Below are 18,820 nucleotides of genomic sequence, written 5' to 3' on the forward strand. Positions count from 1 at the left end.
AAGAGGCTTTCTGGAGAAAAACGGCATGGTTCCGTTTTGATTTCAGCGGAACGTATCGTAGCGGGGATCAATCATGATTATTTTCCTACGGCACAAGATACATTATGCACTACTAGAAATATGACGGTGTACGGAGAACAACGTGATCAAGGACATAATCACGCTCTGCTAGAAAGATCGCGTGGCTGAGCTCCGAATGATGATCCCTCTTACGGTAATTACCACCGGAGCTGACAGCTATATGAGCCTGATCAAGTTGCACAGGAGGAAGCGAGTTTGACGCTTTTTTCCCTGAACCTTCTTCCGCTGCTGGTTCTGTTCCTAACATGCCAATCTGTAACTATCGGCGTGACAATATGAAGGCTATTAGCGGGAGGCGCGATGTGTGTGATGTACTGAAGTGATGAACATGGAGTGGTGCTTGTATAGTCTTGCCTACACAGGCCGCCATTTTGGATCTGCTTGGATCACAGATGCCTAAAAATACCAGAAATATTGCGCCAGGGGCAGTGCTTTGTACAAATATTTTTTATTCACCTCAAAAAATGTATCGTGTTCGGTGGCTTTAACCAAATGTATTCGCCTATGGGTAGGCTTGCCATTGAATTTGAACTGACAGGCGCGATTTTACATGAATTTTACAGTGCATGCGATTTTTGCATTGTTTGGGTGCATGCGGCGTGTAATTACAAAGCATAGCTGCGCGTTGTCGGAATCGCATTCAGTGAAAACCTATCCTTATCTGATGCTCTGTGCCATGTTTTCCTAATGGGGTGCTTTGATTGATCAAATTCGAAAATTAATCTAATCTTGAGCACCACGCCACACCGATGAAGTCAAGCGTGAAGTCACCGATGAAGTCAACAAATGAAGTTGTTGTTAGTAATTGCCGACAGAATTACAAACTCTCGCGATACGCCTTTCCCACTCATTACCCGCAGTACATCATGATGAGCACGACCGAATACATGTAGTCCGTGCTCGTACATAAAAACCAGCCTTCCATTCCCGCTAACTAAGTCTAGTACACGCGTGCTCATTTTCTAGAACCATACCGAGATACATGTAGCTGTGGATAAGCTGACACGTATTTTTCTGTCGATATTTCACATTCCTTCCTAATAAAACATATCATGTCGAAATTACATTTAGATTTGTTTACCATTCCTGCAGGCTACCAAGGCGTGAGGTGCCAGAAAAGCTTCCTATAGTGACGCTAATGATGGTGACGGGCGTAAAACCGTACGAATGCGATTTTGCCTGATTCGCACAGCGCATGCGGAATCTCAAAGGAAAAGCTTTGAATTGTTTGTTCGGACTGGATTCAACAACAAACCAGCGACGCGTGCGTTTTCGCAGTCGCAAACCTACCCTACATTTGATAAATAAACACATGTTGCTTTCTTTACAGCTTGAAGCGATCTTTTCGTGCTTTCGTGCGAAAGAATGTGTTCCCAAACCTGGGGAATTTGAAACACGGACATGGTAAAGGCGCCCTGCCTTGCCTTGTCATGTGTTTGGGTCACTGTTCATATTAGGTAATGTATTGTCTCGCCTTTTTTGTGTACGTATGGGGAGTAGGGGGTAGCATTTCACCACCCAAAGAAACGGACTTTAAATGAGTCTCACAAAAGAGGAAAATGATTTATTACTTCAAAGCACCCCTGTCGCCTGTTTTCTGAGGCAGAATCATTTGGCATGCATTTGCCAATCAAAGGCTTATTCCTGCACCATAGAAGTATGGGAGAAGGCTTGCGATTGGGCATTGAAAGGAAGGCCGGAAAAGAAGGCCCCCAAATATTCAAGGCTGATTTACATGTACAGAAATGTGGAAACGTCATTCGATGTTCTCCCAACTCTGTAGGAACTCTTACTCAACGATCGATAGATAAGAACCTTTTAATTAAGGCTTGGCGGGTTGTCCTTTGTGCTTTTACCAACGTGTTTCGCGGCTGATTACCGCAACCGCTGTCGGCTGAAGCCGGGAAATTCTCTTACCGTAATTGTTGAACGGTGTGTCATTATATGGGGGAGTTTTGGCACGACGGCATAAGGTTTTGTATAAGATATGGATTAGTAGAGTAAGTATGATACAAATCGGAGTCGCCGATTTGAATCATGGGTGGATCCCATTTTCCGCTGATAAGGAGCCTCTGAATAGTTGCCGTTGACGCGGAATCAAATGAAACGTGTTGTCACTGATTAGAATCTCATGTAAGGCGTGTCAGATATGTAGGCCAAGTACCTTTTTAAACCGTCATACTCGTCATACTCCAACACCCCGCGATCAACTGCCTCGGCAGTTGTGCATAGTCAATTTCCGCGCCAATGACAATACAAGACGCGGACGCCGGTGGTCGCGCCGGTGTCGGATTTAGAATTCGGCTTTACCATCCGTACCGTTATAACGCATTTCAGTGTTTTTGTTTCTCAGTTTTCTATTTTTCCCCTATTGAAAAGTATTCCATATTTCTCTACTTCACCTGTATTTGCTATATATTCAACCAACAACGATTGAAGGGTTAATCAACGTACCAGATAAGGCATTATCTTTTATCATCGAATCAGATGATCTTTCGCATCAATCATTACCCTGCTCAATGATGTCAAGCTACTGTCAGACGTATTCAACCTAACTCGATCTTACTCGCCCGGGGATGAAGATGTCGAAGATTTCTAATTGGTCCGCAGCAGAGTCTCATGGCCGTCCCTCTTGATCGGCTGTCATCAGTCAATAGGCCGTGGGCCAAATCCACAAAGCTGTCATTTGTGACAACATTTCGGGGGCAAAGTAAAAATGGTCATGATGAATTAGGTGATCACATCACATGACAGAAGGTTCCAACAAAAAAATAGGTACACGGTAACCTAATGTACTGCCTTTAATCATGAGAATATACAATGCTAAAAGCAGAAAGTTTCAGTTCATCTTTCGATTCCTAGGTGGCCGGATCTACTTCCTTCAGTCCTGCCACCTAGGAGGCAAATGATGGACTAAAATTATCCCTTTAGTTAAGAGGAGTTGATAGAATTTTATGGCTGGCAATGTCTAGATCCGCCACTGGAAAAGTGCATCCGAAACGCAATACACTATATCACATAAAGAAAACACCGAGTGCTCAACGCATTTCATTTATTTTCTCTATTATCCATGATTGCACTCTTGAGGCAAATTAGGTAATTCGATCGGAGAGCCTCGGTGTTTCGAAATGACCTCTCCTTGAGCAACATGTACATTAACAGCAGTAATATAAATCAATCAAATTGAAGCTTTCCTAATACGACGGAGGGCATATTTAAGGAATTACTACAGATCTGGAGGTCCTTGGTCGTGTAATCAAGACCGGTCGGATCGCGGAAAGCCTGTTTATATCTGTTTATTTCTACTTTCCTGAGCCATCATCATACGTCAGGTGAACCCTTTAAAAAGGCTTTTTCGACTAGGTCGAATAAATGTTTTTTGTGAGCCGTAATTTTTCGCTGAACGAAGACGAGCAAAACCCGTTCCAAATCTGGTTAAGACTCTTCAGGCGGCTCTATCTTGTTAAACCTAATCTCATGATTTCCCAACTGTGTCATTAAAATGATTTACGTCTACAGAGAACGTCAAATAATCATTAGACAGTCTCAAGAAATATCCCTTCGACCTTTATAATAACCACCCCGTATACATACCACGTCAAGATTTTAGATTTCTTCCCTCTCAACTTCACCTTTTGTAGACGAACTAATGTAGCTAATTGCATAAAATGGTTATGTTTGCCTATGATGCCAGACATTCTATTTAGCTAGGCCATAAACTTGCCATTGAAATTACGGTTGTAATGATTAATTCTGTTTTCCTCTTCGGGCGGCGATACTTTGAAGGCGCAATGTAAAGGGGAGAATATCGGGTGCCGCTGCTGCGCCATTACTTTGCCATCGATGGCTCTAGATCATGTTAACTTGAAAAGGAACCCTTTAAGGTGAATTTCGCACGAGCAATACAAAGCTCCTCCATTTCCCGCGCCTGAGCTGGTATCAAAGCAATTGATGCCTCGAGTCATTACTATGGAATTGCCATCTGCGAGTTTCTGAATGGAACCTGTCCACATTATCGAATCTATAGCTAACTGATCTGTCACAAGACAGGAATTTACAAATGATCGCCCAAATTAAGCTTGAAAATTACGGTGTATTTAAGTCGTGACTACGACTGTACACGACCAGGCGCACGAACGCCATTAGAGGAAACATTTTTTGCTAACTTCTCAAACGATCCGCGTTTTTATACAAGATGCATTAAGACCAACCTCCTCCCTTTGAGGCACCACTTTTGTGTCTTTTTATCATGGTCCTCTACTAATAAACACTTCCAAGCAATATCCATCGCAATGGCATAAGAACCCCTTCTCTAACCATAGTTCACCCCGCGGGGATGCGTTTTATCTTCGAGAAATGCGAAAACTGCGGTGAGTAACCTTTTGTAATATACTAATGATTTTGATCAGAATGTTAAATTCCCACAAGAATCGACCACATGGAAATTTCATTTTCAATTAGAGAGACATAAATTTAACAACAAAGTGGCTTTTATTACGGCACCGTCACGATTTTAAGGAATTTAGGCGACTTTAGGGATACGCGCAAAGTCGGGTTAGGGTCAGTGTTAGGTTAGCTACATGTAGGGTCAGGGTTTAACGTGTCGTAACAATAGCCAGCTATTTGTATGTAAATACATAAGAGACTGTCGTTTAAATGTCGCAGTCGAAATACAAGGTGCCGTTAAAAAACCACACATGCCAATTCAATGAGGCCGGGATCATTTTGACTAATAGACAAAATTTAAGTTGGCAGAGTTACAGCGAATCGAAAAGAAATTGCTCCCGTGTGACGTATTGGTGTAGATTTACGTATGCGCGCCTCACAAACTCCATTACATTATACGGATTCGATATGCGTATACTAATTTCAGCAAATGCGTATGCATAGCATTGTGTATAACTGCATTTTGATTTTCCTGCACCGCAAGTTATTACGAACGGCTTACCTCTTTAATATTGACGATCCCCCGGCGACATACCTTATGTTCCTTCTAAGATAAATGAGTCTACGGACGAAGCCCGACACATTTTAAGAATACCTCCAATGAATGTAGCTCTCAATGTGTTAATCGTGTGTCGCATATCAAAGACGGTTAATTGATTGCAAGAAGAGAGAAACCATCCATCACAATCCCTGACATATATGATGGTTTCATTACGGGAGAGTGGATGTAATCAGACGCATCACAATCCTGGGTGTGGTCGGATAAAGTATGCTTTCATCGATATCAATGGTGTAGACCTGTAGCCTTGTGATATGAGATGACAACTTCGAGAATATCTGCTTTGCAGTTTCGTGTACGTGACTGATGTGAGCAGGCAAGATATTGATGATCATCCTCCTGTAGGCCGATTCTGACTACCAGGTCAAAGGATTTTATACCAATGGATGAGGCGGTCAGCTAGGCCATGTGTCTGCGCTGTCCCAGTACTCCACCATCTTAGTACCTCAACCGAACGAACCAAGCTACTTTAACTATACATGTTGTTTGAAATGTATTTGGTAAAATGTCAAAGGTTGTGCGGTTTACAGACAGAAAACCGCACAGCAAGCATGGTCTTGGAACAAACTCTTCACCTCCTCGTCTCTCCTGACATTTTTCATGTAAACTCGAGAAACTGTTGCACTTTCCGACCAGTGCCATATTTGGGGTTGTGGAAAGCAATTGCAGGGTTTAGTACTTTTCTGGAGGGCATTAGTTTGTGGTCCGATGTACCTGAAATCAAGCACGTGCAGGGTTAAGTGTCTTTCATCTGAAGGGCATTGATGCACAAGGGTGTGGTTCTCACGTTAATCAATCCCAGGATCGAACTACACTGACAGCCGCGTGCCATGACTCTCTCAAGCATTCCGAATCAAGAACAGCAAACTTTTACACAAAGCCTACGTTTTGTATTATGATATATATTCATGCTCTTGTTACTTTTGCCTATTGTTCTGCGACAACTGTATCTACATCGTGACGTGGTGTGTGAGCTACTATTGTAGACAAATAAGATGTCTTTTTCCAAATATGGAGAAGACCGAGTTCCTTTATATCTGTCACAGCGTGCAGGCTACATCGTTTGTTATTGATGACATTAATTAATGATCATAAGATTTATCGAATATGAAGTACATTAATATCCATCACCGGTATGATGATTCATGAAGTAACTGAAATCTCTTTCGGATACATTGGCGTCGTGGGTGTCTAAGGGTACGGGATCTGTCTATGAAACATAACATAACATATGAATCGCTAGTTGCATGCAAGAGTGTATTAAACGACCGAAAACAGGATGTGACATTTACTCACAATGAAAACCAACCCAGCAACCCAAACTTCGTTTGGCCGGATGTATTTCATATCGGTATGAACTCGGCAATACCACACGGAGAAAGGCATACATGAACGCTCCACTTCGCACACTAATTCTGTCAACCTTTGAATTTTATTCATATCAGATCCATAAATAACCTGCAATTGGTTAAAGCCATTTTACGACAGGATTCGGGTATCGTGTTGGCTGAAACCAGTAATTCATTGCCTATTTTTTTCCGTCTCAAGTTGTCGGCATAGAAATGACGTGAGTTTTCCGCCTCATCCCCAACACCCAAGCTTAAGGAATCACTTTCGTTCATGCATCAATCGAATCTCCCACGAACAAGGCGAGGCAATACCAGAAGAGGCATAGATGAACGCTCTTATTCACCTAGTTCAGTCTACCAACCTTTGTACATGTGTTTTGATCCATTTGATAATCTGCAATATGTTATACATCACTGCAGCCTATCAAGAAAGACATTAATATTTTCACAGCAATTGCAAAAAAAGATAGGGGCATTTGCAGAAATTGTCTTTTGGCAATAAACATGATGAGAAAACATGTTCTGGATTCTTATGAAAACTCACCTATAGTCCAAAAATGATTTTTGAACTTTAAGAAGAGCATAACATTCCAGATTCCAGGATTCGTATGAATTGACTTTCTGCTTACGGTTTGAACGTATGGCTGCATTCGTCGCAAGGCGCTACATGTACCAGTATGCCCCCGTTTTTTTCCTGAGCCGGACAATTTTAAGGTCAACGTATCATATATACTTGCAAAATAACCGGTGACAATGTAATCGTTTGTTGTCTCGGGCTAAAACAAAGCTTAGTCACAAAATATCGTTATCGTCCACCAGTCTCCTGTTGTTAGTTTAATTGGAAACACCTCTAGGAAAGCAGGGTTTAGAAAATATGGAAAATAAAAAAAGCATCGGTATAAGCGCTCGGAGGCAAGCTGTACGTTGATCAGCAATGCGATACAGAACGGAAGGAATATTCTTTCTCCTACAATACGCTGCATGCTACCATCCCCAGCTCCGTTACGATTATTTATAGCAGTACATTTCCCACACAAAAACATTACAGCTATGTTGGTTAGACACAAAAACATTACTGCTATGTTAGTTAGACTTTTTCTTGATGATAATGCTTCATCAATCTAAATCCGAAGTGTGCAGCGAGCCTGGGGAATATTTCGTGCTACATAGAATAGTTCTTTGATGTTGTCTCTGGCTGCTAAGCTGACCGTACATGTATTTATGCATATATCTTTTTTGAGCGAAATGTACAATCGCATGCTGCTTTAATGGCGGACTAGCGATTCGGACAGTGTCATCAAGTCACTGTCCACTATGGTTAGCGCGACACTAGCAGACGACAATATGCTCAAGCTATTAGATATTTTGGAGGACACGATAGTGAGAGTCTGGTGAAGCGTAGTATTTCTGTTTTTAATTTGGTTTGCAGAACGTTGACTTGGCTGTGGGTATATACTAGGGGAAAAGACAACACATCCAAAGATAAAGCCTTGTGGCTTATTTTGACACGCCGGGGCTGCGAACCATCCGTCTGATTGAGTCATCAACACACGGAGTCTGAAGTGTCGTCAAAGGCAACGTCGGCGATTCCTCCTGAGTTATCAGGAGCGACAGTGCAGCGCGTCTTAAGGTGCCGATGCGCGCAGACTGCAATCAGAATCTTCACAGGATGCAGACTAATCAGGCAAGAACGAACGACTTTGGCTCAAGAGGATGTTGATCAAAGAAAAAGCTGCAGTCAAGAATTATAGAAGGAAGAATCGTAGTTTACATACAGTTTGCCGGAAAGATACACTCCTCTACAGAGTACAATGTATAATATTTTCAGTCCGCTAAACTTCTCATTCGTAAATCGGGTGGGCCAAAAGGCTCGACAGGCCCACGTTGAGCTCAGAGATGACCTGAGATGTTTACAAGAACAAATCCAAATTCTACTCGCATCTAAGTTAGTAAGAATAACATGCCAGACATAACTGTATTTTTGGTTCTGGTAGCTTTTTGGTGAGCGAAATTTCCAATAGCAAATGGCTCATATCCGTCAAAAAATGGCTAAACTCTCACATGCAGTTTGGAGATTCAAGATGTTAGCCAATGTAAGAGTTACTCCTCATAGCTCTCAAACGGACCTTCCATGCAGTAGAGTGTTTCGATTGACCGTAGAGGAACAATTTCCCACTCCCTACCGCTCAAGATCAGTCGGCAGCACTGGTGATAGTATTTTAAGAAGGAATTCGTGACAGCCATTATCCTTTCCTGCATGATTGATGCTGCAGCTATCTCGGGGGAAAAGTCTTTGATTGATCGATTAGATGACCCAACGACATCGTCGTTTACATGCGTCAATCTTGTTTACTTGTAAGGCATGGTTGTGTAATTATATTTAGCTCGTTTTTGTCTTGTAAGCTTATTTCGAAGCCACTTTCAAGGGTCTTTGAGGGATATTTTCCGCCTGAAGATTGATCTGAAGCGTCAATCATGCATCAACTGAAGTGATTGATGCCATAGTTTCAATATAAAAAATGGCTGATGCGCTGCATGAACACAAGTCATTGATATTTATGACGTCGATGCTTGCGGCCAGCTACAGAATATTGAAGAAAACAAATGGAAAATAGATCAGCAATATATCGTTATAGGTATCTACCAACAGTACATCCTGGATGGGATTCCAAAGGCACACACTCGAGGGGATATTGAACCCGTCTTAGTATCAGATGTTGCTATCACCAGCTGAAATCTTTTACACCGAGCTGTCACAATAAGGATACACGAAATGTTATCTACAGACGCCGTGTTAACCTTCGATGTCAAGTCAGATAAGAACATTTGATTGACGCTATTTACTATTGATTCAATTGGGGGTCGGATATATCATTCTGTCATTGGACGCTGCCAATGTCATGAATGTGTCTAAATCGTGACGCTGATTGGTCAGTCACTTTCCAATTACATCAGCGTGATGTGACAGGTTTCTCGATGTTGGTAATCCTCACATGAGCTTCCTATCTGCCACAGTCTGGTTCAGAGCAGCCTCCCAAGTCTCAACGACTGATTTCCCGGTTCAGGGCAGAGACATGTATTCAGGCCATCACAGAAATATGCTTTTTGATATTATATGTGGTTTCACTGGTCAGTTTAGAACGTGTATTTTATATGGCCATATCTCAATGCGCGAATGACGATTTGACGGATATGTTGTTCAGAAGTATTTTTTTCTCAGGCAATTGGTATTGAAATGTTGTAAAATCTTATTCTAATATTGGTTAAGGGTTCTTCTTAACACATGTAAATTTGGTGAGGATAGATTGGCCCTAGGGGTACCTTTTTTAGCCCAAATCTATGTGCAGCAATGTACACGTTATGTACACAGATCTGGCCTTCACATTACATGTCCTTTTTGTTTTTTATTCTGAAAACTTTTGCAGGGGTTTATTAATGCCACGACTGATAACCCCCCCCCCCCCCCCAAAAGAAAAACATGCATAAGCATGGTCTTGACCAGTAATGATGACAACAAATTGGCTGCCTTATACAGACTCTTGCCCGTTCTCCGCACCGCAAAATCCTCATCTTCATCATCATCATGTCCCTCAGCCGTGCGGCCATTGGGGCGACCCGGCACTGATGCGGTACCACACGGTCCTCGGCGAGGAGGATCAAGTCACCGCTTCTCTTCAAGTCCAGTCATTCACGTGGTCCATCCAAACTCTCTTTGGTCGGCCGCATCGACGGCTATACGCTCTACCGTGCTCTGCAAGATGGTACATGCTAGCGTTCCCTTGGCTCTCATGACATGGCCATAGCATATCAGCTTTTTTCTTCTTTGCAATGGTTAGGAGGCTGTACTGGATGACCAGCTCATTTACTCGAATGTTGGTGGTGCGGGATGTGTAGCGGATGTTGAGTAGTCTCCTGTGGAAGTTTATCTAAAAGTGCGTTCTCGACCTCGGTGTTTAGTCCAGGATTCTGCCGCATACAAAAACACTGAGATCACAAAAGATCTCAGACGGTGGAGTTTTGAGATCATTGAAACGAATAGGGTGACGTGAGCATTAGATTTTGAATCTTTGAAATCTGAATTCGGATACTGGCCGAAACAATCCGGGGAGATACGCTCATCGCATAGGTCGCTGGATTACCAACAAGGTGACAAGACAACCCGTGGTCAAGTCACCGAGGGCTTGCTGTTGACAGCCACCAAAAAGCTTTGATTAGACTCCGGCTACAATCCGTATACGTTATCTTAAACATGGTCTCCATATGAAAGAGACGAGGCCTTCCACCGCGTCCGGAGTGTTTGAGAGTTTGATAGCTTCAGACACTTTCCCGTACGACTTGGATGGTCGACAACAGTATTGGCGCAACAGATGGTCGGCTGATGTCGTGTTTGTACTCTGTTGGTCTAACATTTGATCAGCTGCGCAATGGCCTTCAAATCGGTAGATACGCAAAACAGAGATGAGCTATTGAATTACGTTTGACATACCTTATTGTCAAATATCATGCATGACAGTGTAATTGTGTATTTTTAGGCTACCATAATCGTATTGACAATCTGTCCCTTGGGAAGATTTCGAGTTGAGGTATAATGTCGAGGTCAACTGGAATTGAGGCTATACATGTACCATATGCGATGATGATGGCCGTCAGATAGAAATTTTAACTCAATCCTTGCGTCATCACTATCGGCATCCACAAGTGAGTGACTTAGCGATCTCAAAACATTTTTTTTTTGGGGGGGGGGTCAAGATGTTGTAACTCTAACGCTGACTCAATGCAAACAGCAACCTGGCCACCTCTTGTCCCCGTATCCACAGAAAGGGCACAGCCACCGCAATCCATTCTTTGTGAAGTCGAATGGAAAGTCTCATGCAATGATAGACCATTTGATGGTCGGGCGCCCGCAGCAGTCATTACAGCCTCGGCTCCGTGTTCAGCAGATGACAGTGATTTCATGCCTCGTGCAGTTATATCATCATTACATCCTCGGCTCCAGAGATAATCAGATCATGCGTACATGTACTGCCAGTCATGTCATGCTGCATAGTTGCATTTGCCGCATTTACCACCGCCGGCTACAGAGCGGTGGTGTACCATGATCAGATCCAGTCATTTAATGCACCATTTAATACATGTTTGCATTACATTTACTATTTATCATTCAACTGGCAAATTACCCACACATTCACAATTTTTCATTTTGTATTCAACATGAAATGAAAATATTTAAAAACGACATCCGCCCTATCCAAGATTTTAAGCCTAACGGATTATCCATAAAAAGTAACTCCATCCTTATTTGTGTTGGCTGGTATTTCAAAAGCTCATAAAAACTATTTTTAAGAATCTACTGGCTCTCTTAGCTCTCAGCGAAATACTTTAAGTTGCCACCGTTTCCAATTCTCGTGGCGCCAAATCCCTAACAACTGATGAGGACTGAGTACTAGAATTCCCTAAGTAATTTCCAATAGATGAAAATATTGGAGAATTTGCTATCCAAAGCTGGAGACAAATGCACTTTCCTTCCCTCTCGGCCTTGATTTACGATAATTCTGATCAAATGTCTACTATCTTACCACAAAACTAGAGTAAGTCCAGTCCCTTGGGTCATAGAGCTCGCTAAAGGGACGTTGAAACGTCGGGGTATTGAGTGTCAAGACGATTTCTTCCAATAACCATTATTTATCGACAATAGTTTTATGGCTTCTGCTACAAGATGAATCGATATAACACCTCCGGCATTTCAGTCACCATCAGTATGCGTTCACATCAAGTTCTTAGGGGAGCATTCGAAGGAGAATATGTGTATTCCAAACCATTTCAACAAATTGGTGCAGTCGAAGAGCACGGTTTTTCATTCCAAAACAATTACAACTGATATGGGTGCACTCGATTTAAAACATTTATAAGAAATATTGGTGTACTTGAAAAGAACGGTTCGTCTCCTTTCATCTAAGTAAACGCATTCAAATTCCAAAGGCCTGTGGTCAGCCTGCCCGCAGGGTTTTATAGGGTTTTATAACCGTTTCACACGGGCTGTTAATACTGTCAATCAAACCCAAATGCTACACTAAAAGTGACAAAGATGTTTAAGAGTATGATTGACTAGTCCTGATCCTGTGATAGACAAAGGCATAAACTGGTATGAAGTACAGACTCTAACAGCCATGAAGGAACTATTGGAAAACGGCTCAGTTCCATCTAACTATATTCTTGTAAGGTGTTCATGGTGAGTGCTAAAAATGGTATCTAGTCATGTCTGAGAGATAACGAGTGCAGCTGAAGGATTAGACCGTTGCACGTCTCGGTACGCTGTTTATCTCTCTTGTAGGCATGGTCGAGGGAGGGGCATAGTCGGTCTACTGCGCGGTACATTTTGTATGCTACGGACCTGAGTCGGTGTCAGGGTTATCACACGAGGTATAAAAGTACTCGTATAGGCCACGAACTGAATGACATAATTGAAACAGCGTGAAGAGGCCACTTGTTGAATGGCTTACAAACAATTGAAACAGCGTGATGAAGAGGGCCACTTGTTGAATGGCTTACATGTACAAACAATTGAAACAGCGTGATGAAGAGGGCCACTTGTTGAATGGCTTACATGTACAAACAATTGAAACAGCGTAAAGAGGGCCACTTGTTGAATGGTTTACATGTGCAAACAATTGAAACAGCGTGAAGAGGGCCACTTGTTGAATGGTTTACATGTGCAAACAATTGAAACAGCGTGAAGAGGGCCACTTGTTGAATGGTTTACATGTGCAAACAATTGAAACAGCGTGAAGAGGGCCACTTGTTGAATGGCTTACATGTACAAACAATTGAAACAGCGTGAAGAGGACCACTTGTTGAATGGTTTACATGTGCAAACAATTGAAACAGCGTGAAGAGGGCCACTTGTTGAATGGCTTACATGTACAAACAATTGAAACAGCGTGAAGAGGGCCACTTGTTGAATGGCTTACATGTACAAACAATTGAAACAGCGTGAAGAGGGCCACTTGTTGAATGGTTTACATGTGCAAACAATTGAAACAGCGTGAGGAGGGCCACTTGTTGAATGGTTTACATGTGCAAACAATTGAAACAGCGTGAAGAGGGTTACTTGTTGAATGGCTTACATGTACAAACAATTGAAACAGCGTGATGAAGAGGGCCACTTGTTGAATGGCTTACATGTACAAACAATTGAAACAGCGTCAGTGAAGAGGGCCACTTGTTGAATGGCTTACTTGTACAAACAATTGAAACAGCGTGAAGAGGGCCACTTGTTGAATGGTCACTTGTTGAATACTTCTTGAATGACATTCTTGAGTAGCCTTTAATTTACAATCATGGACAGGGCAATTGACGGGAACGAGGGAAATAAACTAGCTGGCCGTGGCTGGATTTATATGTGTGAGTTCCCTGCTGTCTTCAGCATCTTTCAATAAGCAGTTTGTCACAGCCAATGTCTCTGACAACGCGTAGAGCAATGTATCCCTGTAAACGTACAACACTATACCTGAACATCTATAACAAGCTATGCTAAGATTATAAGACCCTACCTCCGATTAGCCAATATCTTGATGCTGCGTGCCTCCGAGAACGAGCCTAATCCAAGCCACTCAGCATTGATTACGGGTGACAAAACCCATTTGTACCAATTCAAAGAAAATTACAGGTATTCCAAAAGGTTGCATTCAGAATCCGTTTAGAAAATCACAGTATCCGACCGTTTTCTTAACGAGATAGACGTTGTTGTGTGTCACCCAACAGGTCACGCTGAGAAGTCGGTCATATTCCGTGTACGAAAGCATGGTACTCCTGGTGGTGCGACGGAGAGACTCGTAATTAATGCCAAGACCGAACAGACATCAGATCGAGGTCAGATTATGCCACTTCGAGTTTCCATGGCAACGACAACAAAAGTCTGCTTCATGTCAAATCAATCGGGTATGTTTTCCGTCAGACTGTATCGCCATTCCCATGAACTGATTTAAGCCCTGATTTTATCACGACCGAATGGACCCAGAGAAATTTGTAGCTGACAGAATTAAAGATTTCGATCGATAATTCGATATCGGCATCAATCAGTTCATCCGTAATACTGCATAGCACAAGATAACATGTAAAATAGGCATCGATCCGATTTGCTATTTGTTGATAATCAGAATTGATGGATCGAGGTATTTTCATTTGGAAGAGCTCCAACACATCTCCAGCGTCCATCTTTGCTATAAAAGGAATTGAATTTTTATTCCTTCAAAGGTGAATTCACCTGATGGTCGTTTTATGTTGAAATGAAAACCATTTAGTTTGTCATGATCTCGGTATGAGAGTGAAGTAGATCACGTTTGGCTTGAGTTCGGCATCCCGGGATGATGATGACGTCCTGAGGTAATCGTTCAGATGATATTATCATGCCCAAATTAAATTCAAATTGATCAAAATTAACGGTAGGCCTACTCAAAAAGTGTTCCGGTCAATGAGAAAGTATATTTTATAAATGTATGGACCATAATTGGTTTACACCATTCCTGTTGCATGGTCAACTATTTTTTAATAACATTTATCACAAATGCAATAGCAAAATAGAGAAAATATGTGAGCCATTCTCCAAGTAAAATTATTTACGCATGACTCAGTAAAATCTTAGCGCTCAAACATATTATTGATGACGTCACGTCAGTGGCAGCCAATCATGTATCTGATCACATCACCAGCCAAATCTGCTATGAAACAACATGTGGACAGCCAGTCATTGCCGCATTAATTGTTCACGTTCAATCGATGTTGGAGAGACGGACGCCAGCCTGTGCTCAACTACATTATAAGCGTTAGCGTTAGGACTAACAGAAAGTTACTGCTTACGCCGATGAGCAACCAAGCCGCGCTAAAGAGACGCTCCAGAGAAATGTGACTTTGGAAGAGTTAGTACGAACTGATTTTTCCCATTCTATGGGTTATTCATAGATATAAGTTGTTACTACATTAGTACAGAACAAAAAGATTATTGGACGGTGCAGAGCATAGTAATAATGCGCGCATTTTGCGTGAAACCGGCGCTCCTTTTATACATCCATGATAATTTTTTATATATTTTCTTAGAATCATATTACGCTAATTATAAGTCCAGCTGGTTTCAGTCACTCAATTACCTTCTCATCATTACTCTAGCGATTGGCATGTATATTTTCATGATTCAAGTTCTACACCTATAGCGTTGCCAGTGACTGCGTATCCATAGGTGACGAATTCATCATCTGAATATGCACGAGGTTTGAGAGAACCAGTGATCACGACCTCCTCTCCCCTGTTGACACCACATGGCTGTGCCTCTTCTCTCGATGCATTGTTCCTTTGTTTTACCAGGACCTTCTCCAAAGCCCTATAGCTTTTTAGGCCTTTACTGTATTGACGGTATAATCACAATAGATTACCCAGAACGTCACATGCCTCTATGTAGTAGATCCGGGCCTACCTCGCCGCTTACATTGTGACGTATATAGGCCTATGAATACATTCTTTTTATAGTGTGCTAGAATACACTTTTAAACTGGTGCCATTATATATCTCTGCGCACATGGCATTGATAGCTAGCTGGTGCTTCCTAAAAAGTAATATGTCGATAATAGATCAATGCCTACATATGTAGTGCACAACGAAACAATGAGTGCGGCCCAGAAAGAGGCCTTCATGTATTTATTTGAAAGACTGTGATGTAGTTCATGGTACCATCATTAGCTAATGCGAGATTATCTTGGAGGTCTCAGGGTGTCCTCGCCAATGTCGTGATAATCTCCGGCCTTATTTCCGGTTGCTGTCACCCGACAAGATGGAATCATTCTTCAAAGTCATTCAGGAGGGATCTCTTACTGAGGTAGGTAAGGCCGAAATTCGTTCATTTACCACGAGTCACTTTCCGGGTTTTTCTTTGATGGCGTGCATTCACCGAGGAATGAAAGCAAAAGGGGAAAATGAGTCCTGGGAAATGAACGAATGAGGTCTATGTAACTTCGGCCTAACGTACGTCTGACAAACGTACACGGACGATGATATCAACAGTTGGCCGAAACGTACCTGTACGTGATTGCCTCCAGAGCTGCTTCCTGAGAAAAACAGGGGTAAATGTTAGCCTTCTCCGACCCGACACACAGGGCAAGGCCGGAGAAGCAAACATTGACCCCTCAACCCTCAGGATGCCAGAGCTGGCAATGGACGACTTTCAATGGTCGGTCTGCGGGTAATATCACATCACTCGATCAGTTTTACTTAGGAAGGTTTACAGCTATGTATACAATGTAGGAAGTTTTATAACTTTAAAACTCCCTCGTGTATATTCTTATCGCACAAATAACGGTACGGCAGTAAGGATGTTTCCACTACATGCGATTCGTTACGGCTTAATTAATTAACATCCCACTACACTACCGGGAGGCAAACTATACTAGCTCTTCATTGGTATTTTTTTCCGATTGCTGTCTTTCGCGGAAAAAAGCCATTAATATACATGAACATTGCACCTTCCTAATGATCGGCATATGCTGCTGTTAACAATCTTTTCTCGGGATGACCTTTCGTCTGTCATAACACGCTTCTTGACGGACAAAATACTATGATTTCCTCCACCTTCATGTAAAGCATTCGTCCTGTTTATCTTTGTAGGTAGAGAAAGAATTCAAGAACGTTGTTAACGTCGATACTGTCTGCCACGGAGAAACAGCTCTACTACAAACTATTAGGAGACAGGACTTCAGATTCATCGAGTTCATTCTCAATAATGGCGCGTCCGTGACCAAACAACCAGGTACGGATATTTCTCCGCTGAATCTGGCAGTGGAAAGCCGAACTAGAAACCTCGAGATCATAGAGTTGCTTCTCCTTCATGGTGCAGATGTGTTCGAAGAGGATGATTACGGCGACACGATCCTCATGAATGCGGTGTTTCGCCGAGATTACGAAGTGGTGATGTTGTTTTTGAACTCTGTCTCTGGCGAAGGACATGGGGAATCGTGTTTAGCCGCATCTTGCTGCATTGTTTCCAGAGTGCACATCGAAGAGATCTTGAAACGAGGGGTATCTCCAAATAACTCTGAAATGTCGCCATTGATATTTTCGTGTCTCCTTGGAGACGAGGCAATGGTCAGTATGTTGTTAGATTACGGTGCAGACGTCAATATTGAAGATCCCAGAGGAGGGACGCCATTATCTAACGCCATCAGCGCGGGAAATCAATCTAATTTGATAAAACTTTTGGTAACCCATGGAGCAGATGTGAATCACATGACGACTGGTTTCGATGACCCTGGTGTGGAAGTGACGCCTCTTATGGAAGCGGCCCGCATGCGTGATCTGCCGAATATCCGAGAACTTCTGAGACTCGGTGCAGATGTCAACATAAAAAACAACCAACGCCGGACTGCATTGCATTATTGTTCCGGATGGGAGACATATTGCCCTGTCATAAAGTCTTCTTTGAAAAGAGTAACACTCGCGGGAGGAATCTATGGAACTAACCGGTCTACATATCGGATTGTGAAAACTCTTGTCGATTACGGAGCTGACGTCTCCATCAAAGATAGTGACGATCGAACCCCGTTAGATGTGAATCTAAAGACACTTCATTCGATGTTCGTTCAAACAGAAGGCCGGTTGAAAGCTTCTACTAAGCTACTGCCCATTTACTTGTCCATCTGCTGTAGTCTGCTCAAGGCCAGCGCAGCATCATGCGAGAACTCACGAGAAGTGTTCAATAGCTTTTTGGATGCTTTCCTGTCCTGTGATCATCTGGACGATATCCCATCAGCAGAACGATTAGTGGACATCGTCAATTTGGCTTTTATGTGTGGTTTGAACTTGTCTGTGGGAAACAAAAGACCCACAGTGGAATTAAAGCACCACGTCACCAGGAGGAATGTTTTTGACTTCGTCGCGCATCTTAGCAGGAACTGCTTAACGCTGAAGCAGCTATGCCGAATTCAGCTCCGGAAAAACACCCGTCGCACCCAAACTAGCGTCAGAGACATGCATGACATTCCCCTGCCAACACTTTTAAAGGAATATCTTCTCTACGAGAATGATTCCTTGTTTCGTCCTGGTCAGCTGATTCTACAAAACTCCCCGTCAACTTAGCTTTTGCACCAGCGTTGCGGCGTTTCGGATGCCCAGGATCACGTACATGTAACACTATATGCACCTGCGAGTCTTAACAATATTTTCGTACTCCCTCCCCTTGTGTGCTATACTTATCCCATCTGCGTACCTACGCTGAAAGAGACTGCTGTGTGTAGTCAACAGCATAGATGTTGTCGTGCTACAAAATAAAACACAACAGAATTGCTTTTGTACAAATGAAATTTGATAACGTCTGAAATCAATAAACTGTCAGTGGACGTCTCAT

The 18,820-nt window shown here is 42.5% G+C and overlaps 2 protein-coding genes across 2 annotated transcripts in view; one reads left to right on the plus strand and one right to left on the minus strand.

Annotated features, from left to right (window-relative positions):
• The window catches only part of LOC135503453 (ras-like protein family member 10B), a 59,274-nt gene extending 45,008 nt beyond the window's left edge, over positions 1 to 14,266 (minus strand). The window contains exon 1 of the mRNA XM_064797031.1: positions 13,986 to 14,266. The gene's annotated coding sequence lies outside the window, so the exon portion shown is untranslated. The remainder of the gene's footprint in view (positions 1 to 13,985) is intronic.
• A 1,832-nt stretch (positions 14,267 to 16,098) lies between these two features.
• LOC135503473 (putative ankyrin repeat protein RF_0381) lies at positions 16,099 to 18,772 on the plus strand. The gene is made up of 2 exons (XM_064797063.1): positions 16,099 to 16,300; positions 17,086 to 18,772. Exons 1-2 carry the CDS (start codon positions 16,256 to 16,258, stop codon positions 18,550 to 18,552), a joined length of 1,512 nt encoding a protein of 503 aa, XP_064653133.1. The 5' UTR covers positions 16,099 to 16,255; the 3' UTR covers positions 18,553 to 18,772.
• The last annotated feature ends 48 nt before the right edge of the window (positions 18,773 to 18,820 follow it).

Source organism: Lineus longissimus, chromosome 2 (genome assembly GCF_910592395.1).
Source record: "Lineus longissimus chromosome 2, tnLinLong1.2, whole genome shotgun sequence".
In the NCBI taxonomy this organism is placed as follows: domain Eukaryota; kingdom Metazoa; phylum Nemertea; class Pilidiophora; order Heteronemertea; family Lineidae; genus Lineus; species Lineus longissimus.